Source organism: Coloeus monedula (assembly GCF_965178545.1).
Source record: "Coloeus monedula genome assembly, chromosome: 6".
In the NCBI taxonomy this organism is placed as follows: domain Eukaryota; kingdom Metazoa; phylum Chordata; class Aves; order Passeriformes; family Corvidae; genus Coloeus; species Coloeus monedula.
The window spans coordinates 8484652-8503717 of record NC_138786.1 but is presented as its reverse complement, the minus strand read 5'-3'; the positions used below and the strand labels follow the sequence as shown (position 1 = coordinate 8503717).

General features: G+C 42.0%; 1 protein-coding gene across 1 annotated transcript in view; it reads right to left on the bottom strand.

Moving 5' to 3' along the window:
• The window catches only part of KIAA1549L (KIAA1549 like), a gene marked incomplete at its 5' end in the record, with an annotated part of 123285 nt that overhangs the window by 45808 nt on the left and 58411 nt on the right, over positions 1-19066 (bottom strand). The window contains 9 exons of the mRNA XM_082283924.1: positions 912-1075; positions 4151-4322; positions 5702-5853; positions 7353-7412; positions 10131-10293; positions 12582-12715; positions 13684-13903; positions 15385-15497; positions 16814-17428. Coding sequence (XP_082140050.1) covers positions 912-1075; positions 4151-4322; positions 5702-5853; positions 7353-7412; positions 10131-10293; positions 12582-12715; positions 13684-13903; positions 15385-15497; positions 16814-17428 — 1793 coding nt within the window. The remainder of the gene's footprint in view (positions 1-911; positions 1076-4150; positions 4323-5701; positions 5854-7352; positions 7413-10130; positions 10294-12581; positions 12716-13683; positions 13904-15384; positions 15498-16813; positions 17429-19066) is intronic.

Sequence of the window (19066 nt, the reverse complement as noted above, 5' to 3'; positions counted from 1 at the left end):
GTGTTTGTGATATTGTGTGTTTCACTTTTGCAGATCTAGTCCTAACACTGGATGGATAATAGCGGATAAATAGGCGAGCACACTGGAACCAAAATGGAAACGTCTTTTTTGCATCATTTTTGATACAAATGTCTGGTTTCCAACTGGCACCAGCTGTACCCATCTGCAATGAACCTAAGATAAGGAGAAAAGAGCTGTCAAATGCATCATGACTTCCTTCAACTCTTCTTCCAATCTACATTTTTCAGCAGAAGCAACAGAGCTGAAATCCCAATAATCCTGCTGTCTGTAGTATTAAGAAACCAAAGAAAAAATTCGTCATCTCAATCCCATGCCAGTGGAGAAGAACAAAGCCACCTGAAGGGGCAAAGGAACAGTCTGACTTATACACAGGCTCTGTAGGATAAAAATTCCTATCTTTGGGTGGACCTGATCAAGAGCCATTGAATAGCAGCATTGAGAGGGCAGACTTTTTCACCATGGAGATAAAACAGTATTCTGTGACATTTTTCTGTCAGAGGATCAAACTGGAAGTGCATTTGATTTGGGAAAAAAAATTATTGTAACTGATATGGATTAGCAACTTTAAGAAAAACATAATTGTTTTAACCCAATCAGCAACATACATAAATAAATTAGAAAGTTCAAAACACCTAAAAGAAAAACAGCAGTAGGAGAAAAAAAATTTCAGAGAATGTCTATTTTGGATTATCAGTTTGGGGGGAGAACTTTGGTTAGGGCCAGGTCTGAACTGCTGCGAAACCCAGGGTTTCGAGGTCCTACAGGAGATGTGCTGGTCCAAGCTGTCAGTAACAACCCTTTCAATTCCAAACATCCTTCAACTGCATCTATCAAAGAGTCACAGCCTCAGCAAGCAAACAGGCTTTTGGATCTAGAGGTGGGTCACTCACCTTGGCTCTCTGAGGCAGGTTCATCATGGTGTCTGGTTTGAAGTCGTTCTTGTTCTTCCTGCACAGCACCGCGGTGATGATGATGATGATGACGGTGACCACAGCGATGGGAGCCAGCACTGCTGCAATGATCCACAGGTTGTTTGGGGGGTTCTTCACCACAGCTGCAGAAAATGGCAAACCAACACCAGTAAGCTTCACTGGGCAAGGTTCCAGTTGCTTCCGGCCTTCAATTGCCTCCACGTAAAAATTAGTATAAAAGCACTGTAAGTAATGAAGCTTCCTATGCAAAGGAATACCTTTGTATTACTTCACTAGGAAAAAGAAAGGAAAAATCAGCAACACTGTTGAATTCACATATCCCTGGGCTCTCTTCTCTTAGTTATATGTTACCTGATTATATGCAAAAGCAGACATCCACTCCAAAGTCAAGATAGATGCCATATTAGATATCACTCAGATGGTTCATTTACACAATAAACAAACAAAAAAAGGTGCTAGTAAAGCACCCTTAACTATTTTTCAAACACAAACTCATCTTAGAGCAAGGTAGCATGTGTGTTACAAGAACACACATGGAGTCAATACCTGCTGTCAAAGACTGACTGGCTCAGCAGGAGTAAACTGGCAGAGCTTTTTAAGAAACAGTGAAGCTAACTTGAATAGTTATCATCAATATCAATAAGGCAATAAGAAGATGCTTCTCTTGTGCTCTAGAAATAATTTATCACAGTTAAGGTCAAAATGAATTCGTCATTTCTGAAGGAGTGGAAATAACGAGGTTGGAAAGAGCTACTTGAAGATACATTAATAATGGCACCAGGAAAAGGTACATTTCAGAAATGCAGTGATGCAAAAACATTTTACATTGCATTTCATCAGAATAATCTCTCTTAATACGAACCTTCAACTTGTTCACACATAAGAGATCCTCCTATGACACACTCCCAGTTCTCTCATTTCATTTCTTTTCTTTCTAAAAAAACAATCAGACAACCTCCTTATAATGCTGAATTTTGCTGTACTGAAATATTTAGTGGACTTGCCCACGATATCCCTGTTTATTTTGCTGTAGCACTGTTTGCTGGCGTGGGCAGGCAATTGTGAGAGCACCAGCACAAAGCAGCCGTTCCCATTTCCTAGGGGACCGGCGCTTTCAAATGTCAGTGAGCTTATGAGCTGTCAGAGGCACTCAGCATCTCTCAGGATCAGACTTCAAATGCAAACCACTTGTTCTGCAGCAGTTATTAGGAACTTCCAGTTCTCCAGCTGAAAGCCTGGCTAGAGCCTGAGCCTGTTTTCCCTGTAGATTTGCAACTTTTTGCCAAGCCGGTGAAGTTTGTTGGGTGACGTAGGAACAGCACCATTAGATTCAGAGCTTGAGCACAAGACTGTCCAAAAGAGCAGGCTAGAACCCTGAAAGGTTCACTTTTCCACAGACTTGCATGATTCCTACTTATTGACTTTGACATTTAGTGTGGGGATGAAAGGGCTGTGGGGAAGGAAACAGAATCTGAATTTTAACAAATAACAGTAATTTTAATTATAGACTGCTGCTGTGGAAGCAGCAAACAATTGTTGAAAAATTATATTTATTCCTTCTAGGGGAATGCAGAGGAAATTATGACTTTATGGCTAATAGGATAGACATTCAGGAGTCCTGATTTACATCTTTAATTCAGTTACCAGACTCCAATGTGACCTAAAGTCAACCCATGTTTCATTCAACTCAGTAAGACTTCGGTGGAATTTGAAACAAGCCTTTCATTCTGTTGTAACTCAGTCTCTGGCTCATAACACAGGGACATCCATATTTTGTGTTATTATTCGTCTGTCTTGTCTAACCCAGCTACGAGCTTCTGAGGGTACGTGTCTTCTTACAGTGTTTTGGGACAGAATTTTTCATTCTGCTAGAACAGAAATTATAATGAGCAAAAATGAAATCCACACGAAGTATTTTCTGTGGCAATACAAAGACAGACTACAAATAACCATGTCCAAAAGGAAAGAAATTGGGATTTTTTTCCATAATAAGGTATAAAGATGGAATTACCTCCTACACTTCAAATACTCTGCCTTCAGAATCTCAGTTACCTCAGGTCACAATTTCAATTTCTGTATATTCTCTTCTTACAGTGTTCTATGCACACTTGGCTGGTATGAAAATCTACAGATGAATAATACCTTATCAGACCGTGGAAATACAAAGTCAGAAGATGAGCGGTAGATTCCATAATTGCCTAAATACCCACATAAATATAAATCACATCAGCACACAAAGAGCTAGGAAACTGCTGTATCTATATCTTCTTTAGTAAAAAAATACATTAAAGAAATAGTCTCATGAAAAACAAAATTACTTAGAATTTAAATACTGGAATTTATGGAATGGAGTTCCCCAGGTTCAGCTGAATTAAAGTCAGTAGCAGACCATGATCAAATCAAGGATCAGATATGGTACATGGTGCATTCTCTGGAAATTATATCACATTTCAGTCTTCTAAATCAATCTTATGTTTATGGATGATACATAAATTACTTATTACAGTGGTCTCTTCTATTCCTGTCACCATTTCATGTAATTATTTAAGTATCACCACTCCTCCAGGCAGATATAATTGCACCAGGGGCACTCATTTGATGTGCTGTTTCACCAGTAAGGAGATCCAGTGCAGAAGTTCACTACATACTTTTGATTCCTTCTAAAGAAATACTTTGGCAAAGTGGAGCGATCCAGTTAGCAAAAGGCATGGATTTGTTCACTGAGCTGTTAACTGCACGAAAAAACTCCAAGCTTCACCACAGGTTTATGACTATGGGTCAACTATATAGCAATATTAAAAAAAAAATAATTAAAGGAAACTGTGTCCACAATCACTCAGTAACTGATGAAGGTCTTGAAAGGGAAATTTGAAAACACTTTATTTTTCAAGAATGGGTTGTTTTTTGCCAACGTTATTCTGAATGATACTATAGCATATCTTGAATCTGAAAAATGTCCATGTGCACAAGTAGCTCTTTTCAACTTCAATTTTCTGATTTGTGTCTAAATATCTTTAACAACCATGTCGTTTTCTTGGTGAAAATTATTACTACAGTTCCATAATGTTCAGTTAATGGATGTTGCTCTGTGTGATAAGGAGAGGCTCCCCACATCTCCCTCCAGTTTTTTTACAAAGAAAGAGAAAACATATAATAAAAGAATGATTTAAGTATGGAATTTTTAAAAGGACTCTTACGATCAGCTTGAACTTGGATGACATAGCCCAGTGTCAACGCCATCCGCTGGGAGTCAACCGTACTCAAAATTTTGGCAGCTGCAGTGCCCAGCAAAGGCTTCCCATTGTATAAAGTGTAGTATGTCAGTTCAGCTGGCTCCTTGGGTCCTGGAATACGCTGGATTTTTACCATCTTTAAGGGAAATAAATAAATAAATAAATAAGGAGAGGAAGAGAAATAAACTGTGTTTGCATTACACCACTGCAAAATCTGCCAGGAGCTATTTGAAGGCAGTGCCCTTGAAAACCTCCTACAAGCATAAGCTGCATGCAAATATTCTCATGGGATCAGACCTTCTCCCCTTCAGAGCCCAGGCTATTAAGTCAGTCAGTTGGAGAATGACTGATGTCTTAAAAAAATTTGAAACATAATCTTAAGGTAAAACCCGATACTAAGAAAAGCAGGCAGTAAAGAGGAAAGGATCAAATGTTTAGACATTACAGTCCTCCATAAAGGGGGAATTCTTGTAATCTGTCCTAATACTGAAAACTGTATTTACTGGAATATTGCAGTTCAAAACCAGCCTCACAGTTCACTTCTATACTCATTATTTTTCATCCCAGGCTGATAACAAAGGAATCATGCTTTTCCCATTTTATTCTGCAGAACACTGGCAGAATTTTTCCATTGTACCTCTACCTTTCCTGAGAGTAGAGAAAGTGTCAAACACTTCTTATGATGAGAAGAAAAAGGAGTTTTGTGATTCTTCTCCATTATGTTATGGACAAAAATTTTACAAAGTTCACACTTTTGGCAAGTAAAGTGTGTTCTTTCTTTTAAATTCTTTCAGTGGAAAAATACAAATAATTGTGTGGGCAAATGGGAATGGTCATAACTTGGGTTTATATCTTACAACAAACAATTCTCGAAAAACATAATTTAGGGTTTTTTTAAATAACTTATTTTTGAAGATTGAAGGAGAAATCTTTTAATTGCCCATAGCATCAGTTGGCTTAATTGGTGAGAAAACAAAATATGATCAGTTCAAAATACTGAATGTGAAATGCTATAAATAAGAGAAAGATGATTAATAAATTACTCAGGTCTGCAATCTCTACTTCATAACATGGTCTGGGGCCACATGATTTGATGACTAACCCTGTATAAATAAAGGCTGCTTCTTACTTTTTTCCAACAGAAAGAAAAAAACCAGAAATTCTAGCTTTGAGTTACCTAGGAAACTTTTATCATGAAAAAAATAAAACTTGGAACGCTTCATTATGCTGAATACGCTAAAATATGTACTTTGTACCAATCCTCATAGCAACCAGAGAGAAAATATTTATGAACACTGATTAACTAATGATGATTTCTCGAGGATGACAGGCATGCCAACATGGCTGGCTGCAGAAAAAGATACGATTAGCAATGTGCCATGCATTCTGCCCTCGCTGCTTGGATATCCATGAGCAATAGAGGACATTTCAGCCTAGTTAGACATGTCTTTTACAGGAACTGAAGTGGGACACATGCAAGCAAAGCACTTCTTTTAACACACGTCCATTGAGCACCTGCACAGTGTAGCTGCCCACAGTAGTGGCACGTCTGAAGCGCCTTCCCTGCTGGTGGGACATCATGAACAGCGGGGCCAAGCGCTGCTCCATCAGTCTGGCAAAGCTCTGGTTGTTCAGCCCCAGTAAAGCAATATCAACCCCTTGAATGACTGTGGGAATGGAGAAAAAAACCACAAATCAGCACATCATGCATGGACAGGTAAAGTAACCCGCGGTCTGTGGGACAGTTTGGGACAGGGAGGCACAGACTAACTCAGAAGAAAAATACCTGGATGCTGTTATCCCCTCTCAGTAAATACCTGTGGGGATATAACACACTTCTGTTTCAGTCCCTGCACTGTTCTTCTCAGACAATGTCAATGATGTTTCAGAGAGTAAAAATCTTAAAATACCATTTTTAGGCCCTCAGTTTACCAAAATAGCTCAGGGGAACATCTATTCTATGATCTTCAAAGTAAAAATTAAGCTCAAACCCATTTGAGAGCTGCTGGTTTTATGCTTATTGCCAGATGCTCCTGTTAACTGAACCAGTTTTCCATCCTGAGGATTTGAACTCCGAAGTTTGGATTTTGTACAATCTCAAACAAAATATCCTGTTTGAGAGCACTGAAACCTGAATAAACATTTCTGAAGTATAAATGAAGGCATCTGAAATATAAATGAATGTAAGATTTAACAGACACTGGATTCTAAAGTTCAAAAAAGTGATATGACATGCTGATTCAATTCATTCATATGTATGGTTTTTTCAGTATTATTTTAAAAAAGTCTTCTGGAACCACCAAGATCTTCTTGAAGACAGAGGTTCCACTGAAATATCAATAATACTCCACTGCAGCAAGTGCACAGAGGCAAGAAATGGAGTATCAGGTTCATAGGGTCTATTCTGGGAGGAGTTGTACCACTCCTTTCAGAGGATCACAGTCCCTGCATAAACTTATGTTTTATTTCAAATTTATGAAAAGATAGAAGTGGTACCAAGTCTATTTCATGTCAGAGCCCCTTGCTCTTGCTCTCCTGAGCATTACATAATTCCAGTTACAGACACACCAACTAGGAAGGCTTTGGTAGCACTCAAAGATGTCATGGGGAAAGGGTCTCTTTCTTGCCCAGTTGCCATTTCTGAAGTCAAAATAATTGTGAATGAGAGTGTGGCACCTGTGAAATGACTTGATAAAAGAAGTATTTTGAAGCCTAAGGGCTTCAAGTGAAAGATGCAAAAATCCCTGCACCTAGATAGCCAGTAAATCATAACAAAGTTGCTTGGCATAACAGCTTCACCTTTGTTCCTGGGCTATGTCTACCAGTTTCCTTTGATTTCAAATTTAAATCCAAGTCCCAAGGTATTAAAAAAACAAAAGTCTTTTTTTGTCTCAAAACTCTCAGAAGATAATGCTGCTCTCAGAATTGTTTCAACCAAAGTGCTATAAATTCTGAGGTGAGTGTTGGTCACTGCAGATGTCACTGCTCAAGATGATGAATCACTTATGCCCCAGAGTGACTGTAAGTACATTTGCCCAGTCGAAGGCAGGTTCAGTGGGCAGCCACTTATTTTTGTGTAAAATTACTGGACCACTGTGTTCATATAAATGAGCACTAAAAATTACTACCTGGAGTGCACAGAGGAGGGAAGGACATCAAAAAGTACCTGTTATCACCCAGTAGTCTCTAGTTGATTCCGAGACATCAAGGTTTGGATACTCCAAAGCTTTAAAAATAAAAGATTAAATTACGTCATAATATTCCAGTGTCCTACACATTATATGTCCCAAAACTGGCTAACCAGACTGCAATAAATAAAATTTAACTGTGGCCCAAGAGGAGATCTAGAGCATAATTTTCAGGATTACAATTTCTTTTCTGTCTGAAAAAGAACATCAAGTGTAAACAGAAGAAGCACTGCCATACAAAGTACAACATCTATCTCCTGTTGCCAAAATACTGGCTGGTACAGAGTCTGGGATGAAGCCCAGGACTGCCCACAACCAAGAAGGATAGGTTATAGGTGTTGTACACATTTCTGCTGCTTTCTCCCCTGCAGAAAACCAGATGAGATTTCATGACAATTCTGTGATTAATCCTCATATAACCCAGACCACAGTTTTAGCCTAAACAAATATGAAAATATACCAGGATCAGATTCCACGTGGATTGCAAATGAGATTAAAACAAAACTGTGAGCATACCTTGGAGTGTGGTGCTTTCTCACTGCGCACAGTTTAAGGCATTACTGCCATATGTGTCTGCATCTGTGAGAAACTGATATTTGCTCTTTCGATGCCTTTTGTCAGCTCCTCCATCTCCAAAGTGCACTAGGCTGTAAAGCTCAATATGCTGCTAATTCATTACGCAGTTCAGCATTTGTTCAACGGATTAATACTGGGAACTGAATTCAGAAAATATCCATGCTCTGCACGTTGATAGGCTGCTATTGAGTCACCTTGATTTTAAAACCCCAAAGTGGCTCGGAATAGTAAACATTGTAAAGGATTTGATTACGCACAGTAGCTGCTTTTGAGGAGGATTTCACAGCATGCCCTGAGCTGTGCATTTCCACGACAGACTGCGAAGGCTCTGGAGGAGCCACTGGAGCCTACTGGGAAATAACATGCTCGGAGAACAACCTCAATATTTGTTTGATAAACTGAGACAACTACATTGCCACATGAATAAGCATCAAACACTCTTCAAAGGAAACATTTTCCAGACACACTATCAGTCTGGAGCCGTAAACACTGCGCGTGCATTAAGTTCATGAGTTTGCAGTACAGCTGCTGCACTGGGAATAAAACCAAGAACTCCAAAATGAAATATAAGCCATTAGTTGTTAAAGAAACACTAGCTGAAGACTTTATCAGGTCTGTTCATCATGTGTGGGGGTCAGCAGAGAGCTGCAGTACCACATGAGACTTGCTGTGTGACAAATGGCTTTTGCAGCTCCTGACTACCAAGCATATGCCTATATTGCCTTTGTGAGAAGAACCACAATCCTCTTCCTATGCAACAGGCCTATTTTGGAGGCCAAACACTTGAACTGAGCACAGCCAGCATCACAACTTCCTTGAGCTTTCTCCTGGATGGCTCATGAAGAGCACGTCCTGCACACAGAGCACCCATCAGCCATGAAAAAGAAGGAGCCTGTCGGATGGGGAATGGGCCACACCCTTTCCTAGGTCCCTGAGCATACCCTTGTCAACAGCCTCTCTCCACCTCCCCTTGCCTGTGGAAAGACTTTATGAGAACACAAGCCCATGCTGAGATGTGTCTCTTACCCCATGATGGAAACTCTGATTCAAAAGTGCACCAACGCAGTGCAAGAATTTATCATCAGGCAGTTTCACCTGTTTGTTTCCAAATACCATAATTTCATAGGTAATGCCTCAAGAACGACGTAAAAACCTCCTTTCCCAAAGATTTGCACAGTCACCTAAGTTAGCTGTGGTTCCTGACTGCCTCACAGCAGAGAGAAACCACTTATCCCACAGCAAGCTCACCGTGCAAGTCACTGATGAAGAATTGCACCATATAATTTCTCTGCTGTTGGGCAGTTCGCAAACAAAATGGACTGAGAAAAACAAAGATAATTTGTGTTTTCCTCAGTGCTCACTTTCCAACAGTCTGCTTCTGCACTGATGTACCCAGCAGTCTCTTGTCACTCCCAGCGAACACAGGCCCCCAGTGAAGGGATAACCTGTCTGCAGTGAGCTTAATTTCACACATCGCATTAGCAAGCAGATTAAACAGAAATCCCCATAATCAAGTGTCTTGTCCCTTTAACCATTTTAAAGAAATTAGCACACAGAGTCACAGAGCACACACACCACAACTGTCTCCCGCTCTCGGTGCCTCTGAGTTTTCATAGCAACTGTAAAGCAAGGAAACTATTGATGCCAAAGTGCTCAGACCACGTGTAAACTGAGGATGCAGTTCAGCAAATACACCAACAACCTTTTAAAATAGCAGCATAGATGGAGCTCACCCCACCACCCAAACACACACTCCCAGCCTGATCTCAGCCTGATCCCAGCCCAGCCCCTGGAACGACCACTGAAGGAAAGGGCTATGCAGAAGCTAAAGTTCATCCAGTGTTGTGCTAAGCTTTCCTGAAATTAAGAATCTGGGACCTTTAGTACTTTGCTTTTCATAACACTACAATTTTTTTTTGTTTGAAACCTGGCACAGAAATTTTTTCTTATTAATGACAGTATATATATATTTTTTTCTTAGTTACTTGCCAGTGTTGGTAGCAACCAGAATAAACACTGGACCCCAAAGAGAAAAAAACAACTACCTAATCCCCCCCCTTTTCTTTTTAACAGAAAACAGTTTAAAAAGTAGTCAGAAGAACTACCTACAATCCCTGAGCTTGACAACAAAGCAAAATTCCAGTGCTGGCTAAACTTGATGCTGGGAAGCACATACTTACATTCAGCAATGGTGAGAGGTGGGTAGGTGAGGTAGAAACCCACCAGCTCAGCTGACAGCTGATTAAGAAGGTTGCTGGAAATAGTGCCATTTAGAGTTGTGCTTTGATTTTTCACTACGTAAAACAGAGTGACAGCTTGGGAGACATTGGAGGTGTTCAAAATCTGAAACAGAGGCAAAAAATAATGTGTTGCTGTGGTTCAGCTCAATTTAAAAAAAAAATAATAAAATAAAAAACCACCAAGGCAGTGCAAAGAAACTGGGGAAATGTTAACTTGAACAATGGATTAGCTACATCTCATTCAACTTTACTTGTGTGATACTTTAATCCCTACTTTAGCACTTGCAGGGTTGCTGGAGGACAGCAGCAGGCAGAAGAAGTGCAGTCAGGATTGAAAATGTTTTCCCCTTGTTTTACCAGGAAATGTGGAATGAGGGAGAGGATGTTTATCAGAAAAATCATCCAGTGCTTGATGCAGAGAAATTGTCCTGTTTATCTTTGCTGCATTCCTGCAGTAATTCTCTAGACCCACACCATTTCCATCTGAGATTAAGGGGTATCATGTCTTTCTGTTCCTAATGTCACATGAATACCTGCTCTCCTCCCCACTCTAGCACTGTGCCAGTGTCCTCCTGAGCCCAAATCTGATGTCTGCATTTTAAGGACCAATTCTATTTAGCGAGCACTGGATGAGATCCTCAAAAAACAAGAACAAAACCCATATGCTTTCTTGGAAAACTTATGACCTAGGGCAAGAGGGATGGGGTTTTTTGGCTACTGATAGGTAGGCCCAACAGCATTCATGAATGTTATTTAAATACCCCATTTTTATGGTTTGGATCACCAAGTTAAAAGAAAAACCGTGGTATAAAAAAAAACATCAGAAGAGTCCAAGGTCAGACCAAAAGCCTGCCTAGCCAATGTCCACTTTCAAAGGGCTGGAGCAGAGGGTTGGAGAGTTAGCACAGGACAAGAGAAGTAAGTGGCTTTCAACAGTGTAAGATTATCCCACAGTTATGGTCAGAGCCATAAATAATATGCTTGGGTTTAAAAAGGGTTGATGACTTTATTCTGTATCTTTGGCCAAAAGGTTTTTGTAATTTCCAGATTTTTTTCTCCAGTTAGATCTGGACATCTTTATCACACAGTCTGTGAAAGGATGCTTCTTTTCATTTAAACTTGAGTAGCTCTGTTATGGAAAACTCCAAGTGACCACTCCTGATTCACTACAGCACTCATGGCTGCAGAGCCATGGCCAATTTCATTTCTCCTTGCACAGAAGACATTTCATGCCTTTTACCTACCTTGCTGTCCTTCCCTCTACTCTTCTAGTGCAGCACTGCCTTTTCTGAACAGGCTCTGTCTGCTCCAGAACTGTTCCTCAGTTTTCAATTAATCTAAAAGCCTCATTCAGTGTTCTGTTGCACCGACTTAGTCTTTTGCATGATACTGGAATAACTTCAGAAAAATTTATCATGACAATCACACCCTTGAGCCTCTTACTTCCCAGCTTATATGTTGCCTCTAGGACCTCCATCCTATCTCTCCTTAAATTGGCAATACCTGCAAAAGCAGCCACTACCTTTTTCTAGGGCTCTTTCCAAAATTGCTTAGATGCTTTGTGAGATCTGCCACTTCTACCACAAGCAAATTAACCCCCATGAAGTTCCCCTCAGTGCCACAGGCCCAGCTATTGAAAAGATGGATAATCACTTTACCTACTACTGCAGGCCCTCTCCTGCCCTGTTCTTTTCTGCCTCTCTGAGCTCCTCCAGTCTGAACACAAGCTCACAAGAAACAGCGCCAAAGTAACTAAGCAGAGCTCTGATGGCAAATTTTCTCCTTCTGAGGAGCACAAGTCCATACACAGAGTTTCATCATAAGTCAAAAACATATCATAATATTGCCCAGAGGATCATTTCTTTAGTGCTGAAGTATGGCATAGAGCATAGGGGCCTTGGCCCACTATACATATTAGGGCATGTAAAAATCAGGCCCTTAGTGGTGAATTTGTGCCCATGAGTATGAAACTGAAATGCATACCAAGAGAAAGAAATCTATTCCATTATTTCAGATCTTAAAAACAGCTATGCCTAGCACTATCTTTACACCTGAATAGCCTCACTGAAAGTAACTAATATGTCAGAATAATATGTTCAGTAAAAATATAAATGTGGAAGACTGTGTTTTTAAACTTGGTTTTATGAATTTCATTTATATGACTGAACTCCAAACAGTGAAACTCCAATTCATGAAAAGCAACAGCCTTCTATAAATCATACATTTCTAAGTTTTCTTGCAATGCATAAAACAATCTTATTTCAGATGAAAACATAAACCTCCTTCCACAGTGGCTAGCAAAGGCACTGTGTTGGAATACAAACACACGCATGGCAAGGAATAAGCAGGAGAGTTTGGCAATAGGCACTGGCAAAGCACCCAGAACTGTACCTGAACAGTTAAGTTGTTGCTGGTGTTTAGGACCTTTCTTTCAGCATCCTGAAAGGCTCTCTGGAGCCGCTGTTCCATGGTCTGAACAAATTTGCATGACTGAATATTGTCTGTTTGACCCACAAACTGCAGCTCTGGAAAAGGAAGGTGTTAGCATGTGGACAAAGTATTCTCAGCTGCAGCACCGAGAACAAAATGATCAATTTACACATTAAGCAGGTGAAAATAATGCCACTTCAGGAACTGCACTAAATTAGCCTTAATTAAGACAAAATGTAAGAAATAAATTGCATTATTAGAGCTGATACTCTCCACAAACAAATGGAGATTGCTTCTGCAATGATATATAAGATGGTAGGGCCAGTTCACTGTGCATGTACTTGCTCAGAGCCAGGCAGTAAGTGAAGTCATTCCAAAAGATAAGTTACAATCTTAACTCTTGCAGGTCATTTAGTCCTGCAAAACATAATCAACCATAATAGCGATTCTCGTTTTGTTTTATTTTCACTCTAGGAAAAATGCACTTAACTTTAACTGCTGTGAGTGTATATAAATATGCAAGCACACATGTAAGAAATATTTTTTATCATTTAATACATCGTTCCAGAGCACTCTGCCCTCTCATAGCTTATACTGCCCTGCCATTACTCTGCACAGAGGGGTTTAAACAGTGACCCTGGGTCAGAAAGCTGAGACTTGGGTCAGATGGGTCCAGACAGAACAACCTGTGTGTACATATCTATATATCTATATATATAACATACAGTCATGTTTCTCATCTGATTACCCTAGAAGAAACACACAAGTTACTGCACAATCCATTCACTGAAACCCATTTAACCAAATGCCAAGCCTTAGTCAGGCACATTGGTGTGACTGGTCCCTGCAGCGGTGCCGCCTCCCCTGACAGCAGTGCCAATGGCCCTGGCAGCAGAGCACCGGGAAGGACAGGGGTGCCCACACTGTCTGTCCTGCTTGTGCCAGGAAAGCAACACCTGGAACAAAGCAGAGCCTGTCCTGCTGCCACACCACTGCCTCAGAGGGTCCCTGAGCACTTAACCATGAACACACAGCCACCCCAGGCAGGGCATCACTCACTCACCCGTCTTCAGCTGGAAGTGGTACGCGGGAGGGGGCTGCCAGGGCAGGGCCAGGGCCACCACGGCCTGCAGATGTGGCACGTGCTGCTTCATGTCCAACGTGGCATTGCTGATGCCGTAGGCAAGCAGCTTTTCAATGACAGCAGCTGGTGTGAAAACCAGTCTCCCCCGTGTGACGTAGTAACCAACTGTGAGGTTACTCGATTGCTCCAGGATTTCGACCTAAAACACGCAGGGAAGCATCTTTTTTTATTATTTTGTTCACAGTTCAACCACTATTTGATGGGGCTTCTCACCCTGAATATGTGTCCCTTGCAGGGTTTTTATCATGTAATCCCCACGGGATCAGCTAGTGTCATATGAGACATGGTATTAGCAAAACTGCTCAGAGAGTTTTAGGCTCAGCCCACGCAGCATGGGCTCCGAACTGAAGGAGTGCAGTACTGCTACCACAGGTGCAAACCTCCAGGTTAGGCTGGGCCTTCATTTGTGCACAGATACTGCAACACTTTACATCTGCATGGAAAAACACAGGGAGCTTCCAGCTTTCATGCCTGAAGTTTGCTGACTTCATGCATGTTTCTGTCATTGCAGGTTTGCACAGATTTTTGAGACAGACATTTCCAATATTTGATTGGGCTGTCTCTTATATCCTGTTCTCCTGTACTGACCCAGATGGTTAAGTCTATGAGTGGACCTGTACGAGTGGAAATGCCAAACCACAAGAATGGACACACTGTTAGTCAAAACACGAGCTGAGTTTTACCTCAAAATTCTGTATTTTCCAAAAAGTTTTACCCCTGGAGCTGGTCCTCCACACTGTTTTAGCTGGTTTCCTCTGTTAGAAGAAGGCAGCTCCTCTCAAGTATGCAAAAAGGTAGGGGACTAAACCAGGCAGTTTTTATTGCTGCTGCCAAGGAATACACAATTCCCAAACCAACTAACATCCTCCACGCTTGCAGCAATAAAGCGTGAGGGCCAAAGTCAACTTGATGCCCTCTGTTTTGAGAAAAATTACTTTTTTCCTTCCCAGAGGCTTGGTGAGTGTAACTCCTAACAGCTTTGGACTCCACACAAACCCCAGTCTGAGAGCACAGGAAGCTGTGTCCCAGGAAAAAGCGCCCTGGCAGCCCACCCAAGCCTGCTCTCACACACAGCAGTGCAGAGGTTCGTGCAATTTAGCTGCAAAGTGATGAACACATCACCTCCATTTATTTTCAATAAAATGTGCTTTCTCCCTGCTCGGGATTTTCATCCCTGTGGAATTGCACCTGTCAGGTACTGGGTTTTCAAAGCAGGGAGCAGACTGACAGCAGTGACATCCCATTTACCAGCCATGCTCTTGCCATTGATCCAGGCTGAGCACAGCAGCACTCAGCTGCCCCTGAGCAGAAGTCACTCCTGAGCTGCAGGGGGAAGAGGAAACTGCTGTCAGTAGTCATTTCCCAGAACACTCTAAAAAGAAGTTTGCATCTCTCTCTTCTTCTTCATCAAAGAAAATGGTAAAAGCTTTGGAGTATTCCTTATATTTTTAGAGACCAGAGTGGGTGCCACCTATGCCTGCTTTCCATAGGAAAAGCTCAGTGCTCCCCTCCAAGAGGCTTCCTGCATCCAGAGACACCACTGGAGCTGCAGCCAGCTGGGGTTCCTTGGTAGGAGAGCTGTTTTGGTGAAATCACACAGGTAAGGACAAGCATGCTTACCTGAGCGCTGACATTCTGGTGGAAAGCTTGTCTCAGCACTTGGTTGAGTCCTTTTCTCACGCTCTCCCTGAAGGCATTGCTAATCATCATCCTCCTTGTATTCAGAAACAGAACTGTGGAGCAACAAAAGCCACAGGGTGGTTTGAGACATCACCATGCTCCTGTTTGCTTTCTTTAATTGTTTTACATCAGGCTGGCTGTGCAGGGATCATCAGAGCAGCTTGGATTAGCAGCAGCTCCAAAGACAGAACTGCAGCAGCTCCTGAGTTCCCCATTCATCCCATGGCAATAGCCCATTGTTTCCGTGTTTCCAGAGCAAGGTCTAACAAATGCAATTTCTTTAGCAGCAACAATGAGTCTTTGCCACGCTGCCTTTCCAAGGAGGCATGAGGCCACTCACTGCCTGAGGACAGACTGGCACAGCATTCCCAGGGGACTGAGCCAGAGCTGCACAGGCAGGCTTCACATCTTCTTGGCCAGAGTTACATAAAAGAAATGTGCTGCTCCACTGCTACAATTATGTTCTATTTAGGAAGCATCTGTACGCTCTCTTTAATAAACTTATCACTATCTTCTTTTTCTCTTATAATTTGCAGAAAGAGTTTTATAGCTGCTCTTGAGTACTTTCAATCATATACTGTATACAAGCTACTTCTACCTTTAGAAATAGCTGTTGTACTCATCACACTACTGATGGAGGTATTTAGCAGCTAACAAACACATATTAGGTCCAAAACCTCCGTATTTTGCTGTAGCCTGTATCATGCAAGGTCATAAACTCTTTTTCTGTACCTATCCTTTGCTGGGATCTCCAAGACACACACACCTGGTGCTATGCTGTGCTGCCACAAGGAGTCCACAAGGGCAAGGTAGCTCTCCAGGCCCCTTCAGTTTAGAGTTCTTACAGCTAAAGGGAAGCTGTCCGTGAATGAACAGCCAGAGCCAGAAGTGGCACTGTTCACACAGAAAACTCAAAATCCTCCCATTTTGAAGTGTGCAACTCTAAATGCTAAACATTACTTTCAAATGAATCTGTAATGATAGAATTAGGTGTTCATATTAGAACAGAATAAGTTTTTGTGCGTAAACAGGGCAGAGGACCAAGGCAGGTTACTGCACTGTCCTCTTCAGCAACACAGACTCCTTACTGCAAAGCAGGCACCAAACCATCCCGGCTTACAGGGTTGTCCCTCCACACAGGTGGTCCTGCAGTGACTCCCTGAACTCTAGAACACACTTCCTTTGATGTGTTCATGTTAAAATCCAGTGGCATGTCCAAGAACCCTGCTCGTATCCATCCAGTTTGTCAGGGCAGCAGGTTAATCAGCACTGCCCCACATTCTTTGATACTGGGCTGTTTCTCACTGCTCACTAGCTGCCCCTCACAGACACACAAGGTCCCTTCAGCAATGGCAGTGGCTGCACGTACCTGTTTTCACCATGGTGTTGGCAGAGAGGCGGCAGTCCAGGGAGGGAGCTGCTGTCATGTTAGCGAAAGCGGCTGCTGCCGTGGTTTCGGGAGGAGCAGGGGTGAGTTCCACTGGAGAAGGGGGAAGCCTAGTTGTTTTCGCTGATGCTGTAATAGATGTCAAAGCTGCTGTCATTGTCAGTGGGTATGGGGTTGGCGTTTTGGTGATGTCTGAGCTCGGGAACTTCTGGGTGTCAGTTACTGTTGTTTCTATCTGCCTTGGCACATGGGCTGTGGGTGCAAGTGTGGAAGCTGTGGCCGTGCTGCTCTTGGGGGTTATGAGCATAACTGGCACGTCCACAGGTGAGGCAGTCATGTTCCTTGTTGCAAAAGGAAAATCTGCCTGTGTTCCTACCGAGCTTAGATCCGATGTCAGTTTTGTGGCAGTGTTATTTTTTGTTAGTGTCAGTATCGGTGTGCTTAAAGCCATCACAGATGGCAAAGGTGTGTTTTCAGTGCCTAGAGAAAAGAAGGAAGAAGCTGGCACTGGTGAAGCTGGAGATGATTTTCTTGTTAGTGGTTTTGCTTCTGAAGTTTCTACTGTAGGTATTGCACCAGAAGATACTCCAGATAACACTGTAAGAACAGAATGGGTAAAGTTGGTTGTTGACAAAGAAGGAGACTCTATCTGCGTTGGTGATGCATGGACAGAAGTTATGATGACTGACTGCAGAGCACTGGTGGTAGGGGTTTGCAATGGGGTGCCCTTGGGAGCTTTATTAGATATGTTACTGGGAGCTAGACTATGACTTGTAGCACTTGTGTCCCACTCCTCCTCACTGAACATGGCTGGATTTTTATCAGCCATAACTAAATAACCACAGGATTCCAACTGGTTGTCTGCAAATTCTGGAAAATTTCCAGAACAAGTGTCTTCTGAGATAAAACTATTCAAGAGAGTCAAGCCAGAAGGCTTGGTTACAGGACAGGGGGACCATGCTGGCAGTGTGCTAAGGGTGGCACTGCTTCTGTTGGGGGCTGAAGTAGTCAAGTTGTCAGTGAGCTGAAAAGCCAACACTGTGCTGTGCCTTACATTCCAGTCATTTCCAGCATCACTTGTTTGGGATTCTAGAGAGCTAGGGAGCACACCTGCAGCACTAACAGGAGGCACAGGTAAATGGAGAGATGCTTTATTGTGTATATTGATAGGAACATCTCCAACAGTGAAGAAATCAGCAATGTTTTCAGCCATGCTTCCATGCTCTTTTTGCAGGGGGTCAGACATTGTCAATGCAGTAGCAAGGGATGAATACTGAACAGGAGATGTTTTCAGCACAAATGCATCTGCATCAAGTTCTGAAAAGTTATTCTTTCTGAAAAGTTATTCTTTCAGCAAAGGGTAAATTTGAAATGTTTTGACTATAGGATGCATAGGTATAGTTTGCTGAAGGGGTGGAGGAGAGTGGCTGCTTATTTGTATGAATTTTGTTTTGTAGATTTGACACTACTGAGTAAGGTGCATGGTACTCCTTTTCCAGTGGAAAAGTACTTGGAGCAATTTCCCGTATTTCCATTTGGACTGAAGTTTTTACCGAAGGAATACTAATGCCAGCTGCAGATAGCAATGCTTTATTGGTCCACGTAGAAGCTGAAGTTATGACTTCAGGAGTGCTGACAGGATCTAAATTGCTTTCAGAGTCTGCATTCAAAATCCTGGAAGAGCCAGAACTGTGGCTGTCCATCACTGTTGTCATGAAAACAAGTGATGGGGGCAGCGTACCCCACGTTGGAGGCATGACAGAGGTGAGTGGCTTTTTATCAACTGAATGCAAAGTCTGACCAGAGGTTAAATGATTTAAAGCTCTTGGAGATGAATATTCTGCATGTGGGGTCACAAGAGTGGGTACTCTTATCTTTCTGTCTTCATTTACAGTTACATCTGAACTTTCTGCATCTCCAGGTGGAAGATATGCAGTCACAAAAACAGAAGTGGCAGAAGTATTTGTGGTACCAGGTTCAGGTTTTAAAAAGCCTATAGTGGAAGCAATTAATGGTACTGGAGCTAGATCAAGAGCAGTCATGGCCATCTCCAAAACAGTGCCTAGTATCCTTGATCCTATGGTGACTGCACAGGTTTGGATACCTGGAGAAACTTTGGAAAGCTGAGTTCCATAACGCAGAACATTATTAGCATTAAAGTTCATGGGCATCTTTGCTGTCACTCCTCTTGTGAAAAGCTGTTGAGCTGTCCTTGCCACAGGAAGGCCACCAGGA